This window comes from Rhinoraja longicauda, chromosome 22 (genome assembly GCF_053455715.1).
Source record: "Rhinoraja longicauda isolate Sanriku21f chromosome 22, sRhiLon1.1, whole genome shotgun sequence".
In the NCBI taxonomy this organism is placed as follows: Eukaryota; Metazoa; Chordata; class Chondrichthyes; order Rajiformes; family Arhynchobatidae; genus Rhinoraja; species Rhinoraja longicauda.
The window spans coordinates 1,375,683-1,388,551 of NC_135974.1; the positions used below are offsets into that span (position 1 = coordinate 1,375,683).

General features: G+C 47.9%; 1 protein-coding gene across 1 annotated transcript in view; it reads left to right on the plus strand.

The window, feature by feature from the left end:
• Positions 1-12,869, plus strand: part of fer1l4 (fer-1 like family member 4) — a 116,154-nt gene that overhangs the window by 28,789 nt on the left and 74,496 nt on the right. Inside the window, exons 13-18 of the mRNA XM_078419230.1 lie at positions 178-361; positions 2,560-2,746; positions 4,543-4,901; positions 6,459-6,567; positions 10,043-10,235; positions 10,435-10,555. Coding sequence (XP_078275356.1) covers positions 178-361; positions 2,560-2,746; positions 4,543-4,901; positions 6,459-6,567; positions 10,043-10,235; positions 10,435-10,555 — 1,153 coding nt within the window. The remainder of the gene's footprint in view (positions 1-177; positions 362-2,559; positions 2,747-4,542; positions 4,902-6,458; positions 6,568-10,042; positions 10,236-10,434; positions 10,556-12,869) is intronic.

Below are 12,869 nucleotides of genomic sequence, written 5' to 3' on the forward strand. Positions count from 1 at the left end.
GAGAGAAGGAATGGGTGACGTTTTGGGTCGAGATCCTTCTGCTGAGTTACTCCAGCATTTTGTGTCTACCTTCGATTTAAAGCAGCATCTGCAGTTTTGTTTCCTGTATCCGTAATTTCTCTTTATCATCCACAGCCCGACATCTTGATTTCTAACTCGCATTATTTTCTGTTGCAGGAACCTCTTGCTTCCTAAACAAGTGCCGCTTGAGAGACCTTGGGCCAAGTTCTACATCAAGCTGTACAAGGCAGAAGACCTCCCCAGCATGAACTCTGGATTCATGGGGAGTCTTTCAAAGATTCTGGGTGAAAATAAAGTGTTCATTGATCCTTACATCCAGGTCACTTTTGCAGGGCAGCAGGTAAAGATTTCAAATATATTCTTAAAAATTCTGAGTGGAGCCTCTACGTTATTTAGAGTCACAGAGTCATAGATTGATACAGTCTGGAAACAGGCCCTTCGGCCCAACTCGCCCACACTGGCCAACAATGTCTCAGCTACCCTAGTCCCACTTGCCTGTGCTTGGTCCATAACCCTCCCGACCTGTCCTATCCATGTACCTGTCCAACTGTTTCTTAAATGATGGGATAGTCCCAGCAACAACTACCTCCTCTGGCAGTTTGTTCCATACACCCACCACCCTCTGTGTGAAAAAGTTACCCCTCGGATTCTTATTAAATCTTTTCCCCTTCACTTTGAACCTATGTCCTCTGGTTTTCGATTCACCTACTCTAGGTAAAGACTCTGTGCATGTACCAGATCTATTCCTCTCATGATTTTGTATAACTCCCCTCATCCTCCTACGCTCCATGGAACAGAGACCCAGCCTACTTAACCTCTCCCTATAGCTCACACCCTCTAGTCCTGAATGATTTCTTATCATTCTCTGCTCCCCAGCGATGTTCTCGGAAGAAATTAACTTCCAACGCTGATGGCTGGAAAATGACAACTGGTCAATCAGAGTTGCCATTGTGTTTAAACCCTTCTCGTGCTCTCTGTTAGTGAAATGTCCAAAAATGCCCAATAATCAAGCCTGCTTGGGCAACCACTAATGGGTAAATCTCAAGTTATTTAAAGAGAAACATGATTTTTGCCCCAGAGACGGAGTCTTCCAGCTGCTGTTGGAAGTTTTTTAGACCCACAGACCTAGGGTTGCCAACTATCTCACTCCCAAATACGGGACAAGGTGACGTCACTGCCCCGTGCCCCACGTGACCTCACCCAGCCAGCGGCCACGTGCTCCTGCTCAACCAATGGCGACTGCCCAGGCTGGGAGGCGGGTTGCTAGGCAACCTCCGTTAGGTGGCGCCCGGGCCTCCGGGCCTACACTGTCTGGACCTACAATGTCCGGAGCTAAAATGTCGGAAACCTAGAGCGTCGGGACCTAAACTATCGGGACCTACAGCGTCGGGGCCTACAGCGTCGGGACCCACAGCGTTGGGGCCCACAGTGTCCCCGGGCCTAATACGGGACAAGGGCGGTCCCGTACGGGACAAACCAATTTAGCCCAAAATACGGGATGTCCCGGATAATACGGGACAGTTGGCAACCCTAAACAGACCCCACCCTCAGCAGGTAACAGATTCCAGAGGCCTCCACTATAGGAGTGAGGTGGCAACTGTTTTATCGAACAGCTGCATCTGTCCGCTATGGCCATCTGCAGCTCCTGGTTCCCAGCCATTTTAATTTCCCTTCCCATTCCCACATTTACTTGTCTGTCCTCAATCTCTCCACTGCTAAAACTGAGGCTAAATGTAAACAAAATAACCAGTACCTGGCTAGTCTGCAGCCCAACAGCATCAACATTGAGTTGTCCAATTTTAGCTACTCTGCATCCCTTCTGCCCCTTCCTCCCTCCTCTTATCTCCCCTGGTCCTTCCACACTGCACCTTCCTCCCACAATACCTCCCCAGTCCTCTTTAAACCCTGCTTCTTCCCCCCCCCCCCCCCCCCCACTTCCCCATCTACTCCACCTGCCCATCACCCTGCACTCCTCCCACTGAAGGTAGACACAAAATACTGGAGTAACTCAGCGGGTCAGGCAGCATCTCGGGAGAGAAGGAATGGGTGACGTTTTGGGTCGAGGCCCTTCTTCAGTCCCGACCCGAAACGTCACCCATTCCTTCTCTCCTGAGATTCTGCCTGACCCGCTGAGTTACTCCAGCATTTTGTGTCTACCTTCGATTTAAACCAGCCTCTGCAGTTTTATTTTCCTCCTCCCACTGAACCTCCTCTCCCACCAACTCTTCACCTCTCCCACCCCTCTGTTGTCTCCATCTCATTCAGTTCCAATCTTCACCTTCCTTTCCTATTAGATTGCAGAATCTGCAGCCTCTGGTTGTCCACTGATCACCTCCTTACCCCTGTGGCTATCTCCACCATTCCCTTTCCCACTTGACTGTCATCAGCTCCTCCCCACTTGTGTTCACCTGTTGCTTGCTGGATTGTGCCCACCTCTTGACTCCATTATTGAGTTCCATGTTGTGGTTTCTGCAGGAAATTTGGCCGGCCGCAGGGATTTGGTCCTTGCCGAAAGTAACATTTTTCTCTCCATAACAGGGAGAAACATCAGTGGAGAGCAACACCACAAACCCAGTCTGGAATGAACAAATCACTTTTGTTGAGATGTTTCCTCCACTTACTCGACGTATCAAAATTCAAGTTATTGATGATGCTAATATTAATGATGTTGCTATAGCAACTCACTTCCTTAACTTACACCAAATATCTGATTCCAGGACAAATGGTGAGTACAAGGGGCTAATTTTTGCTTCCGTGGTTCTTTGTCAAATTTCGGCACGGTGGGCGGTCACGGTGGCGCAGCGGTAGAGTTGCTGCCTTACAGCAAATGCAGCGCCGGAAACCCGGGTTCCATCCTAACTACGGGTGCTGTCTGTACGGAGTTTGTACATTCTCCCCGTGACCTGCGTGGGTTTTCTCTGAGATCTTCGGTTTCCTCCCACACTCCAAAAAAGAAGTACAGGTATGTAGGTTAATTGGCTTGGTAAATGTAAAAATTGTCCCTAGTGGGCGTAGGATAGTGTTAATTAGGATAGTGTTAATGTGCGGGGATTGCTGGTCGGCGCGGACCCGGTGAGCTGAAAGGGCCTGTTTCCGCGCTGTATCTCTAAACGAAACTTCTAACAGATTGGAGATGGGGCAGCGCTCAACCATAGGAAATCAAATTGGGCGGGTGATGGAAATGTCAGTCGAACACTCTGGGACAGTGACCATTGTTCTGTAAGTTTCAAGTTAGATATGGAAAGGAATAAGGTCCCTGAATCGGGGGAAGATTGATTTGAGTGGACCTGGAGTATGTAGACTGGGGAGCAGATGCTTTTGGATAGACCATCACTCCGTGACAAGTAGGATTCTTTCAGGAGGGAGTCAGTCAGAGTTCAGGGCCAGCATGTTCAGGTAGGGGTGATAGGCAACCATGGCAAGATTAGGGAACATGGAAGGACAAAGGATATTGAATGTTCAATCAGCATAAAAAGTAAGTGACAGGAGGTATAGACAACTGGGATTGAGGGAGTATCTCGAGGAATATAGAATGTGTTGGAGACAGCACGGTGGCGCAGCGGTAGAGTTGCTGCCTGACAGCGTTTGCAGCGCCAGAGACCCAGATTTGATCCTGGCTACAGGTACTGCCTGTACGATGTTTGTACGTTCTCCCCGTGACCTGCATGGGTTTTCTCCGAGAACTTCAGTTTCCTCCCACACTCCAAAGACGTACAGCTTTGTAGGTTAATTGGCTTGGTATAAATGTTAAAAAAATGTCCCTAGTGTAGGATAGTGTTAATGGGGGGGGATCGCTGGTCGGTGCGGACTCGGTGGGCCAAAGGGCCTGTTTCCACGCTGTATCGCTAAGCTAAACTAAAATAAATTCAACTCGGGAAAGAAACCAGGAGCAAAGGTTGAGAGGTTAACCCCCGGGATGGAGGGACTGTCATATGAGGAAAGAGTGGAAAGACTGGGCTTGTATTCACTGGAGTTTAGAAGGATGAGAGAGGATCTTATAGAGACGTATCAAATTATAAAAGGATTCGACAAGCTAGATGCAAGAAAAATGTTCCCAATGTTGGGGGAGTCCAGAACCAGGGGCCACAGTCTAGGAATAAAGGGGAGGCCTTTCCAAACTAAGGTGAGAAGAAATTTTTTCACCTAGAGAGTTGTGAATTTGTGGAATTCTCTGCCACAGAGGGCAGTGGAGGCCAATTCATTGGATGAATTTAAAAGAGAGTTAGATAGAGCTCTAGGGGATAGTGGAATCAAGTGATATGGGGAGAAGGCAGGCACGGGTTACTGATTGTGGGTGATCAGCCATGATCACAATGAATGGCGGTGCTGGCTCGAAGGGCCAAATGGCCTCCTCCTGCACCTATTTTCTATGTTTCTAACAGAGCAGCACAGGAAACAGGCCCTTTGGTCCACAATCTCTGGGCCCAATTTGATGCCAAGTTAAATTAATCTCTGCCTGCATGTGATTTTGATATCCTTCTACTATGATGCTCTGATTGGTAAGTTTTTGTTACTTTTCAGCTGGTTTCTACCCGACCTTTGGGCCTGCATGGGTCTACCTCTACGGCTCTCCTCAGAATTCTGTGCTCAGGGACGCCCATCGGGATCTGAATGAAGGTCTGGGTGACGGGATATTTTACCGTGGACGAATACTGATGGCAGTGTCAGTTGATGTTTTCAGCTCCATCTCAGCCGTTCAAACCGACAAAGGAAGAAGTGCAAAAAAGGCCTTGAGCAAACTCAAGAAAAAGAGTAAGAAATCCAAGTCGAAGAAAAAAGAAGCGAGTCAAAGCCAAAATGAAGATGAAGAAGCAGCGAATGCCCTGGAGCAGCCGACTGCGATGGAAGTGAGCGTGGACTCTGTTCACCCTGTGCCAGAAGTAAGTCAAGAATTCTGGGCGGTCACGGTGGTGCAGCGGTAGAGTTGCTGCCTTACAGCGAATGCAGCGCCGGAGACCCGGGTTCCATCCCGACTATGGGTGCTGTCTGTACGGAGTTTGTATGTTCTCCTCGTGACCTGCGTGGGGTTTTTTTCGGGGGGGGGGGGGGGGGGGGGGGGGGAGAATTGCCAGGGCCTTGACAGTGATCTTGCACCCTCTTCAGCTGCAGGAGACATCCCAGAGGACCGTAGAATGGCCAATGTTGTCTCTTTATTGAAGGGTAATAGAGACGAACCAGGGAATTCTAGGCTGCTGAGCCTAGTGATAGGGAAATTATTGGAGAACATTCTTGGTCCTTGAGTCATAGAGCTTCGACCCAACCCGTCCATACCAACCAAGCTGCCTAACCGAGATACTCCACTTACTTGCACCTAGTCCATATCCTTACAAATATTTCCTATCCATGTACTCGTACAATATCCTAATTCTGCCCACTCGCCACTTTCTTTGGCAGCTCATTCCATATGCCCATCACCCTTTAGATAGAAAACCTTGCCTCTCGGTTCCCCTTTACATTTTTCACTTCTCCCCATAAACCTGTGCTTTTTAGTCTTAAACTTTCAAGGGACCTTAACAATATTGTTCAATCTCGGTAACATCTCTGCTCGTACAGAGCAGGTGGCTGAGACTTCTTGCACCTCTTGAAGTCGCCAATATATCCACCACCTCCTGATCCTGCTGTATCTAGAGTGGTATCTCTCAGCTCACATGTGGGGACTGCCTGACAGAGGTACCTCTTCTGTTACGGATGAGTACTGATGAGTAATGATGTTACTAGGGTTGCCAACTGTCCCTTATTAGCCGGGACATCCTGTATCTTGGGCCCTTGTCCCGTATTAGGCCCGGGGTGGGGCTGTAGGCCCGGACGCTGTAGGCCCGGACAGTGTAGGCCCGGATGCTGTGGGGGGGGGGGGATTGCCGGGGCCTTGACAGTGATCTTGCACCCTCTTCAGCTGCAGGAGATAGCCCAGAGGGCTGTAGAAGTCTGTAGAACAGCCAATGTTGTCTCTTTGTTGAAGGGTAATAGAGACGAACCAGGGAATTATAGACTGGTGAGCCTTGCATCAGTGATAGGGAATTAGGGTATTAGGTCCGGGGGGGCTGTAGGCCCGGACACTGTAGGCCAAGACAGTGTAGGCCCGGACGCTGTAGGCCCAGACAGTGTAGGCCCAGAGGCCCGGGCGCCGCCTAGCGGAGGTTGCGTACCAACCCACCTCCCGGCCCGGGCGGCCGCCATTGGTGGGGCGGGAGCACGTGGCCGCTGGCTGGGTGAGGTCACGTGAAGCGCGGGGCGGTGAAGTCACCTTGTCCCTTATTTGGGAGTGAGCTAGTTGGCACCCCTAGATGATACTGATGATGCAGGCTCTTTGATTGTAGCAGTGATGGATGCCTCAAATGTTAGACCACATGCTGCAACTTGTACAAAGGCTATATAGGCTCTTGACGTAATTCAATGGTAATAAAGCTGCCACAATTCATTGTTGTGTTTTTTTTCAGTCTGTTACAGATGAAAAAGAGGAATTCCTTCTTTTTGCTGCATTTTTCGAGGCCACTTTGATTGATCCATCTGTCCGCTCACGACTTCTCAGCTTTGAAGTGTCCATAGGTAGGAATATGCTGCCTTTCATTGTCACAGTCACTCTGCCAAAATATGAGTGTTAGAGACTTGTGGTGTCAGTTGTAGGTAACATCAGCGCTATAAAAGTAACGCAGCATTTGTCTCTTAATAAAAAACAAAGTTTAGCAGAAACGTAAGCCTTAAAGGTGTCACAAAACATTTGAAAATGCCAAATTCAATCAGTGTAGCTTGGTTTGAAGGTGGGGATCAAGTTAGGGGTGGGTCAGGCAGGACTGGCGATGTGGCCTGTATCATCTTCACACAGATATCAGAGCAGTGACTACCTTGAACAAAGCCCAATGCCTTGTGTGTGATGGAACTGGCCGAGCAAGCAGGAGGACTTAAATCTAAAGAGGCGTGAAGTGATATGTAAAAAAACACAGGTTCATAAGGTATAGATAGTGTAGGAAACTTCACCCCATAACAGTGGAAGCTGTGGCATAGCGGTAGAGTTGCTGCCTCACAGTGCCAGACATCTGGGCTTGATACTGACTAGGGATGCTGTCTTACGGAGTTTGTATGTTCTCCCTGTTACCGCGCGAGTTTTCTCCAAGTGAACCGGTTTCTTCCCACATTCTGAAGACTTGTGGGTTTGTACGTTAATTGGCTTCTATAAATTGCCCCTAGCATGCAGGATGTGAAAATGGGATAACATAGAATTAGTGGGAATGGTCAGCGTGGAATCGGTGAGCCAATGGGCTGGTCTCCACGCCAAATTTCTAAACTGAACAGAGGTGTCCAAAGTGAGGAGAACTGAAGGAAATCCACATTAGGCAGGAAATGGTTTTGAGTAGACTGATGGGACTGAAGGCTGATAAATCCCCAGGGCCTGATGGTCTGCATCCCAGGGTACTTAAGGAGGTGGCTCTAGAAATTGTGGAAGCATTGGAGATCATTTTTCAATGTTCTATAGATTCAGGATCAGTTCCTGTGGATTGGAGGATAGCAAATGTTATCCCACTTTTTAAGAAAGGAGGGAGAGAGAAAACGGGTAATTATAGACCAGTTAGTCTAACATCAGTGGTGGGGAAGATGCTGGAGTCAATTATAAAAGACGAAATTGCTGAGCATTTGGATAGCAGTAACAGGATCATTCCGAGTCAGCATGGATTTACGAAGGGGAAATCATGCTTGACAAATCTACTGGAATTTTTTGAGGATGTAACTAGGAAAATTGACAGGGGAGAGTCAGTGGATGTGGTGTACCTCGACTTTCAGAAAGCCTTCGACAAGGTCCCACATAGGAGATTAGGGGGCAAAATTAGAGCACATGGTATTGGGGGTAGGGTACTGACATGGATAGAAAATTGGTTGACAGACAGAAAGCAAAGAGTGGGGATAAATGGGTCCCTTTCGGAATGGCAAGCAGTGACCAATGGGGTACCGCAAGGTTCGGTGCTGGGACCCCAGCTATTTACGATATACATTAATGACTTAGATGAAGGGATTAAAAGTACCATTAGCAAATTTGCAGATGATACTAAGCTGGGGGGTAGTGTGAATTGTGAGGAAGATGCAATAAGGCTGCAGGGTGACTTGGACAGGTTGTGTGAGTGGGCGGATACATGGCAGATGCAGTTTAATGTAGATAAGTGTGAGGTTATTCACTTTGGAAGTAAGAATAGAAAGGCAGATTATTATCTGAATGGTGTCAAGTTAGGAAGAGGGGATGTTCAACGAGATCTGGGTGTCCTAGTGCATCAGTCACTGAAAGGAAACATGCAGGTACAGCAGGCAGTGAAGAAAGCCAATGGAATGTTGGCCTTCGTAACAAGAGGAGTTGAGTATAGGAGCAAAGAGGTCCTTCTACAGTTGTACCGGGCCCTGGTGAGACCGCACCTGGAGTACTGTGTGCAGTTTTGGTCTCCAAATTTGAGGAAGGATATTCTTGCTATTGAGGGCGTGCAGCGTAGGTTCACTAGGTTGATTCCCGGAATGGCGGGACTGTCGTATGTTGAAAGGCTGGAGCAATTAGGCTTGTATACACTGGAATTTAGAAGGATGAGGGGGGATCTTATTGAAACGTATAAGATAATTAGGGGATTGGAGGCAGGAAACATGTTCCCAATGTTGGGGGAGTCCAGAACAAGGGGCCACAGTTTAAGAATAAGGGGTAGGCCATTTAGAACGGAGATGAGGAAGAACTTTTTCAGTCAGAGAGTGGTGAAGGTGTGGAATTCTCTGCCTCAGAAGGCAGTGGAGGCCAGTTCGTTGGATGCTTTCAAGAGAGAGCTGGATAGAGCTCTTAAGGATAGCGGAGTGAGGGGGTATGGGGAGAAGGCAGGAACGGGGTACTGATTGAGAGTGATCAGCCATGATCGAATTGAATGGCGGTGCTGGCTCGAAGGGCTGAATGGCCTACTCCTGCACCTATTGTCTATTGTGAGACGGCATAAATTTAGGATGAGGGTTAAGAGGTTTAGAGGAGATCTGAGGAAGAACATTTTCATCGAGAGGCAAGTTGGAATCTACTCAGTGCCTGGATGGGCAGTAGATGCAGATAGTTCACAAAATGGAACAAGCATCTAGGTACGGGAAGTTTCTGAGGTTGGAAATAAATGAGAGAGTTCAGGGGAATGGATGGGTGCGATGATGAGAGGGAAGATCAGGACCAGGGTTTGAGTAGACGGTGCGATCTGTGTCTCTAATCGGTCAGCTTGTGTCGCCAAAAAGTCACAGCATTGACGATGCGGGTGGAGATGGGAAAGTGTTTCCATGTTTTATGTCAGTTTTCCAGGTTCTGCAGCATTTCATTTTTTACAAAACCAGAAATGTGCAAAAGACTTCTCTTATTGTACCAATGAAATTGCATTCACATTCTGCTATTTAAAGTGGAGACAGAGGAGACTGCTAGATGTTGGAATCTGGAGCTAATCTGATGTAACATTAACTGTTCCTTTCTGTCCCCAGATGCTGCCGAACCCACTAAGTTCCTCCAACAGTTTGCTTCTTGCATGCTATTCAAAGTGAAGCAGGCAGTGAAGAAAGCAAATGGCGTGTTGGCCTTCTTAGCGAGAGGATTTGAGTATAGGGGCAAGGAGGTCCTACTGCAGTTGTACAAGGCCCTGGTGAGACCGCACCTGGAGTACTGTGTGCAGTTTTGGTCTCCTAATTTGAGGAAGGACATAGGTTGTGTGCAGTTCTGGTCACCCCCTTACAGGAAGGGTTGCACAGACAATTTTGGTGTTGTCAGCAAACCTACTCACCAACCCATCTACATTAATGTCCAGAAGATAGACACCAAAAGCTGGAGTAACTCAGTGGATTAGACAGCATCTCTGGAGAAAAGGAATAGGTGACGTTTTCAGTTGAGACCTTTCTTCAGACTGAGAGTCAGGGGAAAGGGAAACATTTATGTCCAGATCATTTATATAGATTCTATATATGTCGTCCTGTAATCTAGGAGGGCTGAACATCGGTCAGAGTCTGAAGGAAAGCTGCTCATTGTGAATATATTTTGCAGGTAACTGTGGCAAATTGGTAGAAGTTGTCACAAAAAAGAAGAAAGATGGGAAAGTGGAAGAGAGCGAAGAGAAGAAATCTTTACTGGATACAGGGGACTCAGAAGATGAATTGGAGAATACTGAAGTGAACTTATTTCCAAAAGACAACTCAATTATATCACCCAGAAAAGCCGAGAACACAGAATATGACAGGTACGTTTGAAAATTCATCAAATAATCCCTTTTAAAGATAATTTCAACGATCGCAGTGCCATTGCAGGTCAAGGGAAGGTGTATTGCCTTTCCCTGTGGCCATTGTTGCAGCAAACAATAGGAAATTGGATCAATATTTCAACTTTATCACAGTTGCTGTGTTCCAATTGCTAACCTGCCTGCGTTTCCTTTATTTCAGATCATATTGTTGTATCCCATACCTTTATGAGAAACCATGTGTGTATGTCTGGAGTTCTTGGCAAGACTATTCATGGCGCTTGTACAACACCAATGTACTTGCAAAGATAGCAGAGAGACTGGTAGGAACATTATGAATACTTTGCCACCTTGAGAATTTTTAACCTAGTGGTTAGAGGTTTTACAATAAGTAAAAACATATACATTCACCAGGCAGCTAGTGCCGTCATATATTTACTCTAGCTTAGCTGTCCCGTCGGAAGAAGGGTCTTGACCCCAAAACGTCACCCATTCCTTCTCGCCAGAATTGCTGCCTATTACTCCAGCATTTTGTGTCTATCTTTGGTGTAAACCAGCATCTGCAGTTCTTTCCTGCACATATATTTAGCTTTGTGTTCAGATTTGAACATTCTCCAGCTTTCCAAGTTCATTCACTGGTGGGAAGAAACAAGTGGAAGGGGGCAGCAGGTACCGTAGCACTGGTCTGAAGAAGGGTCCCGACCCAAACCGGCACCTGCCCATTCCCTCCAGAGATGCTGCCTGACCCACTGAGCTCCAGCAGCTTTGTGTTTTGCCAGGTGACACAGCGGGTCAGGCAGTCCCTTCCATCCCACCAGCAGACTCAGTGATGACATGACATGGCAGGGATGTTGGAACAGTTGCAATGACGGAGCCCTGTGACTCCGTGCAGCTCTTGGCTGGAAAAACCCAACATTAAACCCACTGCATAATTTCCTGAATGATTTCTTTATTTTCTTCTCTTCTCAATATTTTTCTTCCAGTTCTACTGAGAGAACAATGTTAGTTTCAGCCTGGTGGTGCATTTTAGCATCTATTCACGGTTGATGTGGGTGACCCGAGGCAATCACTGGTTATTGTACATCTATTATTGCCCTCAAACTCAGTGTATGCAAGGCTGCCGGTTGAAGTGCAGCACTTTGTGGAGCTTGAGTCCCTTAGTGCCAGTGGCATGGTTAACAATCTACACTCCATCTGCCCGAGTCTGAAGAAGTGGTGCAGCGGTAGAGTTGCTGCCTTACAGCGAATGCAACGCCGGAGACCCGGGTTCCATCCCGACTATGGGTGCCGTCTGTACGGAGTTTGCACGTTCTCCCCATGACCTGCTTGGGTTTTCTCCGAGATCTTCGGTTTCCTCCCACACTCCAAAGATGGACAGGTTTGTAGGTTAATTGGCTTGGTACATTGTAAAAATTGGCTCTAGTGGGTGTAGGATAGTGTTAGTGTGCAGGGATCGCTGGTCGGCGCGGACCCGCTGGGCCAAAGGGCTGTATCTCTAAACTAAACTAAAACTAAGTGTCCCAACCTGAAACATCACCCATTCCCTGTTCTTCAGAGATGCTGCCTTTTCTTCAGAGATGCAGCACTTTTTTTTGTAAACCAGCATCTGCAGTTCCTTTTTTTTCTCCATGGTTAATAAGTTTGTGGATGACACTAAAATTGGTGGTAGATGGTGAAGAAGGTTATCTACGATTACAACAGGTTTTAGATCATCTGGGCCAATGGCTTGAGAAGGGGCCGATGGAGTTTAATTCAGACAAATGTAAGGCGTAGAAACAAAGTACTATAAATGCTGGTTTGTACCAAAGGTAGACACAGAGTGCTGGAGTAACTCAGTGGGAGAAGCATCTCTGGGAAAATGGATAGGTGATGTTTTGGGTCGGGACCCTTCTTCAGACTCAGAGATGTCTGGGACCAGAGAGGATTGGCTGGAAGAGGTATGTGGAGATGAGCTCACTGGGATAGGAGAAGGCAGAAGCAATGGGCTTCCAGGGCAATTCTGCTTGTGGATTTTTGGGAAGAGGTATAAACGGGATGTGCTGGGCTGGGGAACGATGAGGCTGGAGGTAGTGTTGCCAAATGTCCCGTATTAGCTGGGACATCCTGTATTTTGGGCTAAATTGGTTTGTCCCGTACAGGACCACCCTTGTCCCGTATTAGGCCCGGCGTGCAATGTAGTCCTGGACACTGTAGGCCCGGACAATGTAGGCACAAGGGGGGCTGCAGGCCTGGACACTAGGCCCGGGGGCCGCTGTCGGCTAAGACAGTGTAGGCTAACGGAGTGTGTTCGGGGAGCGGGTCCGAGTGCGTTCGCCTAACGGAGGTAGCGTAGCAACCCGCCTCCCAGCCCGGGCGGCCGCCATTGGTGGAGCGGGAGCACGTGGCCGCTGGCTGGGTGAGATCACGTGGGGCGCGGGCGGAGACGTAACCTTTTGTCCCTTATTTGGAAGTGAGAAGGTTGGGACCCCTAGCTGGAGTCTGTGGATGGCAGGTCACCAGAGGTGATGAAATCAGAGATAGTCCTGGAGATAATGGCCTGTTGCTCATCTGTGGGGTGATGTGAGATGCTGTTTTGATAGAGTAAACCAGGTGAGGACTTGCACAGTAAATGGTGGGGCCCACGATTTTAAAATATTT